Below are 7,390 nucleotides of genomic sequence, written 5' to 3'. Positions count from 1 at the left end.
GACTGGAACGAGAAATAGCTCTTCGAGCCCACTAGCGGGGATCGATCCTAGACAGACCGCGCAACAAGCGAGCGCTTTACCACTGGCTACATCCCACAGTGATTGGTGGTAACAGTCAAGACCTTTGTCTAAACTTCCCCTCGACTTAGCTTTGTGCAGATATACGACTTTTTTATTATCATGATAACGATTTTATCGTTCAGATGTATATACGGAAGAAACACACAATAGTTATGTTAGTTTAGGTGTGTATTGTATTACAGTGACTGGGCTGGACGACTCGACCTGTGTAAAGCGTCACGGCGTCTGTCAGGAGATCGTCCACACGTGTAGAGGAGTCTACAGGGCGGGGCTGTGTGCCGGACACGCCACGAGGCAGTGCTGCTTACACACAAGTACACCTGTTTCTTTACCCAACTTTCCTTGCTTTGTCTTATTCTTAGTGTTTGGAATCGGTTGAAATTTCATCACCGATCATCACTTATAATCGATTTACACCAACTGACCAACTTTCGATTACTCAATCGATTAGAATTATATGAACAAAAGGATTAGAATTATCAGGACCATGCACTTACTGTCACGTTCACCAGGACAGACACTACAAATTGCTAATTTTACATTTAATAACTATTTATTATCTCTTTATTTATGTACACATGAAAACAAACCCCAAACCCAACATATTTACATCAATTCCAACATAAAAACTAGAGGAACCATTACAGTTAATATTTTCCCACACAATCGATTAAGCATTTTTTATAATCGACCATCACATCGATATAGATAAACCGATAAATTTTCGATTATAATCGATCATTGGAACATCAATACTGACGCCAACGAAGTTACACTATTTTGTTTCATTTTTGTAGCACACTTACTTACTTACTTACTTACTTTTAATCTTATCGTTTTTCTTACACTAATAAAGTTACACTACTTTGTTTCATTTTTGTAGCACACTTACTTAATTACTTACTTTTAATCTTATCGTTTTTCTTACGCTAATAAAGTTACACTAGTTTGCTTCATTTTTGTAGCACACTTACTTACTTACTTACTTACAGACTTACATACTTACTTACAGATAAAGGCGATGAGAAGTGTGCAAAGCTTGGAGGTGTTTGTGTTGATGATAGCATCAGCTACTGTTCCGGAAGTTACGTCAGTCATGCTTGTTCCGGTGGAGCACACCACAGATGCTGCTTGGCTAAGCACACTCGTATGTTATATTCCCGAGTTGTTGTTTAATTTTCCACTCTACTAGCGGATTCAGTGGGGGTCACAAAATTAACACAGACGGTGCTATTGTCGTTAATTTTAAAAGTATATTTCAGGTGTTATTCGAGAACATTGCTCTGGAAATACTTTACTGAGTTAAAACTTTGCATTCATCAAAATATATCAAGCATAATGCAAGCACTCTTTTCTGTTTTTTCATTGACAGTACCATACACTTTTCTCTTGGCTTGCAAGCGCCTGTTAGAAAGGGTGGGGTGGGTGTCTAGTTTATGGCGAGCGAAGTTTATAAAGAGACTGGGGTCAAGACATGCTCGTCTGGAAAATGTACTGAAAATAAAAAAAATTCATCATGTATTCCAACAATCGTAACATGAATTTGGTGTTTCGAAGACGCAATGACTATTTGTCCAAGACTGACATTGATAAAATAATCATATACACGAAAAGAATATCCTACTTACCCGGACACCAATTATACAGTCCTTGTTATTAATGAAGATTGTGTAATATAGGGCCACATTTACAAAGCCTGTTTATGTCTTACATGCGTGCAATTACACATTTACAAAGCCTGTTTATGTCTTACATGCGTGCAATTACACATTTACAAAGCTTCAACACATGCGTTTAAAAAACAACAACAATAAAACCACCAAAAAAAACACCACAAAAAAAAAACCCACTGGCGTCGAAAATTCGGCATAGATAATATTGTTTTTGAGTTGAGACGTCGACTACTAATGATACAATCAAAATCATGATGTCATGACGTTTTCAGTTGTGGACATTGGCGACTGTTCTGACTTCAACGTCACCATAGTCTCGCGAGATTCCTGGGGCGCGAGAAGACCCACCGTTATCGAGACTATTCATCTTCCGGTTCCGTGGGTGTTCATCCACCATGGCGGACACGAGTGTCAATCCCTGGACACGTGCGCCAGTTCAGCGCTTGGCATCCAGAAATACCACATGAACTCAAGAAGTGAGCTTTTATTTTCTTCTCTCTGGAACAACTAACAGAATACTAAGCAAGTGTCATTGGCTGCTTTCAAACGATATCGATGTCACAAATAATATAGCAATAGCACTCTTTGGAAATGAAAAATTATGCTTTAATATATTTCCGTGATGTAAGGCGCTGTGCGGACAAGGTTTGTGTTAAAACTATGTAAGAAGCATTATGTATGACCGTAAAATTATGGCTAAAGCAAAAAAAGATACTTGTTTGGTCGTACTTAATATTAATGGGAGACGCCCTAGTTGTTAACCATTACGGCGTTGTTTTTCGCTATTAAACCCATTTTCTCACAAATAAAATTGCACTTTACTTACATTTCCATTCACCTGAAGTGTCTTTTGGTAATCCTGGTAATCCTGGTGTTTCTAATACCGCAAAATGCATTTTGTCTAATCTATTTTTATAGGGGATCTTCCCGTTTCAACGTCACAGACGTTGGTATACCACGTGACCGTTATCATTTTGGTTCGGTTTATTTTCTCCTGCACGGTTCGCGCAATCAACATCCGATTTGTTGTTGTTTGCTTGTCGTTCATTTGTGAGGTTTTTCTTGACAGTTCGTGAACATTTTCATTAACAATAAAGTTCAGACAAGTAAGTATCTCAATACAAAACGTTACAAACCCTTAAAACCAATAATTTTGCTACGTCTTACGATATCTGGAGAGGGGATACAACCTTGGGGGATGGGGGTGGGTGGCACAAGCTATATTGCTACCTTTATTTAAACAGAGTAGGACAAAAAAAAACCTTACATTTTCGTAGGTGGTGGTGGTGGTGGTGGTGGTGGTAGTAGTAGTAGTAGTAATACAGGCTGTAGGAACCAGAGGTTGGGAAGTGCCTCCCAACCTCTGGTTCCTACAGCCTGTATTACTACTACTACTACTACTACTACCACCACCACCACCACCACCACCACCACCACCACCACCACTACCACTACCACTACCACTACCACTACCACTACTACTACTACTACTACTACCACCACCACTACCAACAATAATAAACGGTGATCTAATTGCTAATAACAATAGGTTAGCCACTAGTACCCGGTGCCGAATAGCAAATGTAGGCTAACTGCGGTTTATATATACAATGTTTTATTTCAAACACTGTAGTATAGTCAACATGGTCAGTGACGGACTATCATTGTCGTCTTATTCCGATTCAAGTATCATGATTGCTGCAGCAGCCACTTCCTCAGCGGAAGCACCCATGTTGGTAAAGTAACTTCCTGTTCGAAACTCATTCCGTTCGCTGTCCAGGACAGAACAGTTGGAACATGCCCAGGACAAATGAAAGGAACGCACCCCAAGTCTGTGTGCACTCTGTGAAATTTGTCGTGACATAGGCCTTTCTCAATCTAATTAAAATTAGCTCCACTTTTACATGTGGATCTAACACCAGCCAGTTGGAGGTCATGTCCACCAATCAAAACCTTACTTGCAGAATCCTGCCAGTGATTTAAAAATAATTTGACAACATTCCGAATTATCCTGATTGTATACGACATGTTTCGTGTGAATTATGAATGCCTTAAAACATGTTTTATTTTATAAAATAAATAATTTGTAATGTAAAACTGAAGACTGATTTAGTTTGGGTTTTTTTTTATAAATAAATAAATAAGTTTTAATGTAAAATTGAAGACTGATAACCCACCCCGTACGTATTGGTATGGTTCGCTGTACTGCGGCCACTAAAATAGACTCGCCCGATATTTTTAGAATTTGCATGCTCCCAAATAACGTTATAAAAGGCGAAGTGTGATTGGTCAATATTTAAATTATTATTTACAGACGAAATGTTACCTGGACATTGGGGACTACGCAGTGTTGTTAGCAATCCGATTAAAACTAGTTCTACTGGTCTAAATAAGGCATTCGTAATTCACATGAAACATATCGTATACCCTAAGGATAATTCGGAATGTTTTCAAATTATTTTAAAATCACTGGCAGGATTCTGCAAGTAAGGTTTTGATTGGTGGACATGAGCTCCAACTGGCTGGTGTTAGATCCACTGTGACGGTACATGCTCTTAATTTTGTTTTCGCCTGTGGCGATATTAATTGTTTTAGAAGGCCGTGTGCAGTTCCAAATTGCACTTATCCAGGTGGGCAACTTGTTACGTAATACTTTTGCGCGACGGTCATCGAGCTTTTCTAATACACACCCAGAGCAGGTGTGGAGGCCATGTGGCGAGTAGTTACGTAATACCTCTGCGAGTGCGGTTTCGACGACCGTGATTTTGGCGACCAAGGCGTCAGTAAGTCTGGCGATCAAAGAGAAAAATGCGTCTCTGGGAGTTGGGGATATATCACTTGATAGGGGGAGGACCGCCTTGTACCCCCAGGCAATATTCTGTTTTTATAATAAATAGCTAGTGTTTTGGATATATCGAGGAGAACTAGGAAGGCTCCAGGGGATCACGGACGTCGTCCACTGAACGATCTATATTCCAAAGTGTATTGTGTTTTTGTTGTGTTTTCTAGTGAACTAAACGTGCTATAATAATATATACTTATATAAGATCGTATCTCTGATCATACCTAGACGAGCTATACTCGGGTAAATACCGCCCGTTACAGAGAGATCTAATAGATGTACAGTTAGGAGAGATATTTGAACACTCGTGTTTTATTCAGTTACGGGTATTATAGAATCCCCGTGACATCCACATATAATAGTGAAGCTAATTTTAATTAGATTGGGCGTTTCTGTGCTTCGAGCGACATCTACCGGTGTCATCAGAATACTAACTTTCAAAATTATTTCAAGTAACTGGGTCACGGGGATTCCCATGGTATTTATCGATATAAAACCTGCTTTTTCACTCTATTTTATAAAAACGTGATCTAAGTGTGTTACAGTTTTGTAGATTAACCAAAATTAGAATTAATTTTCGCGGGCTGAAACTAGGTGTGCGACTTTAAAAAAATAAAATAATAAAAAAGTGTCCACAACGTATTGTTATAATCTGGTTAAAACGTTTAATAGAACTCTAAACGGTATTTGCGTGTCCATACCCACAGAAGGTACAGACACGACTACCCTGGTCACAGCTTCTGATATCGTCAGTGACCGAGTCCAGGGTAGAAGAGATGGGGTGGGGGTGGGGGTGGGGGTGGGGGTGGGAGTGGGGGGTATTTGTTTATAAATTGTAGTCTTTTTGCCGTACAGTTCAATACGACAGTCCAGCTATCTGTTTCGTGTGTCAAAAGATTCGTGAATTAATTTGGCTCCTGGGACATCATTCTCTGTAATTTCATGGTTATCGCCAGCCATTGCACATCTCTCCAAGCCAATCTTCTTCTTTTTTCGTTTTTTTTCTCTTGTTTTTGTTTTGTAAACCCTAAAACTAGTTGACAAGTTCCCTTTAAGTCTAACTAGAGAAACATCTATATAAACATACCCTTGTTCTTTATTTCAAGAGCTCGTGGTTTTGTTTTTCAGAGTACTGGGACATCGCCTACAGTTTCCTGGTGGGCGGGGACGGGCGGGTGTATGAGGCACGTGGTTGGCATCATCGCGGTGGACACACCCACGGCTACAACACGAAGAGCATCGCCGTGTGCGTGCTCGGCAACTACATGGAACGTCTTCCCAGCAGGAGCACCCTCGACGTCATCCACAGACTGCTGGCGTGCGCGGCGGCCAGAGGAAAGATCTCCCACAACTACCGCCTGTATGGACACCGCGACGTGCGGGCGACGGCGTGTCCCGGGACACAGCTGTATAATGAGATCAAGACGTGGACTCACTACAGTACTGTCAAACCGGGATAGAGGGCGTACTCGTTTCGTCCCCAAACCTGTTCGCCCCATGTCACTTTGCCCCATACCAGTTCGCCCCCCCAAAAAAAACTGACACTTGGGACGAATTGACATGGGGCGAACTGCTTTTGGATGTGAAACGTCTGGTACCCATATATGTACAGGCATAAAAATTAAAGAGAATTTGCTGAATTTGCTTCCATTGTAAGATGTTTCCTACTAACAAAGCCTTTTTGATGACTAAAATTACATATTAAATATACACAAAATAAATTATTCCGTTAGTGTTTATAGTTATTATTTATGAAGTTTTCTTAAAATTTGTTTGTTGTTATATTAATGTTACTGACCTTCTGGCAAGAGTTATCCCTTCAGCAAAAGACCCATTGATTTTCCTATTCGAACTTGTCTTCATCCAACTGCATATATGGTCTATGTTTCCTACTTCGGTACGGTATTGCGAAACAGCATGGAATTGCTGACAAATAGCAGCTGCCTACCAGTACAGAGGTAGATGGATGATGGATGGTTTCATTTCAACTTATTTTCGTGCTTATATCCAATTAAGGTTCAAGCACGCTGCCCTGGACACATACCTCGGCTATCTGGGCTGTCTGTCCAGGATAGTGGGTTAGTTGTTAGTTGGTTAATGGTTAGTGAGAGAGAAGATGGTGTAGTGGCCTTACACCTACCCATTGAGCCCTTAAGAACTCGCTCTGGGTTGGAGTCGGTACCGGGCTGTGAACCCTGTACCTACCAGCCTGTAGTCCGATAGCTTGACCACGACACCACCGAGGCCGGTGGATGGTTACGACGTTGCCCTGTGGTAAAGCGCTCGCCTAGTGCGCAGTCGGTCTAGGATCGATTCCTGTCGTTCCAGCCAGTGCCCCACGATTAGTATACCAGAGTCCCTTGCTACTAATGGAACAAATATAGCGGGATTCCTTTCTAAGACTATATGCCAGAATCAAATCAATGTGCTCTAGTGGTGATGTTAAACAAAAGAAACTTCTATATACCTACCTACCAGTATACGTGCATAGCTACCGACATAGATCGGTCGGTCGAGACGGGCGGGCGTATAGGCAGGCAGGCAGGCAGGCAGGCAGGCAAACACATATAATTGATGGCATCAGCTGTCATGTTACTGCATAGAATACTTCAGTTTCTGTACTGATTTTAAAAGAAAGAAAAAAGGAGTTATATCCCTTGAACCAAATACACTAAACTGACACGCGTGTTTACAACAAAATGCACTACGGCGTAGACTACGTTGGTTTAACTCAGTCGGTAACGCGCTCGCATGCGGTGCTTGGGTCGTAAGATCAAACCTAATCGGCACTGAG

At 41.0% G+C, this 7,390-nt stretch overlaps 1 protein-coding gene across 1 annotated transcript; it reads left to right on the top strand.

The window, feature by feature from the left end:
- Positions 1-568: 568 nt before the first annotated feature.
- Positions 569-6,271, top strand: LOC121383856 (peptidoglycan recognition protein-like). The gene is made up of 4 exons (XM_041513953.1): positions 569-584; positions 1,094-1,228; positions 2,027-2,230; positions 5,725-6,271. The coding sequence occupies exons 1-4, from the start codon at positions 569-571 to the stop codon at positions 6,054-6,056; spliced, it is 687 nt and encodes a 228-aa protein (XP_041369887.1). The 3' UTR covers positions 6,057-6,271.
- The last annotated feature ends 1,119 nt before the right edge of the window (positions 6,272-7,390 follow it).

This window comes from Gigantopelta aegis, chromosome 10, assembly GCF_016097555.1.
Source record: "Gigantopelta aegis isolate Gae_Host chromosome 10, Gae_host_genome, whole genome shotgun sequence".
In the NCBI taxonomy this organism is placed as follows: Eukaryota; Metazoa; Mollusca; class Gastropoda; order Neomphalida; family Peltospiridae; genus Gigantopelta; species Gigantopelta aegis.
Note: the sequence above shows the minus strand (reverse complement) of the source record. Positions and strands in the feature narration are given on the sequence as shown.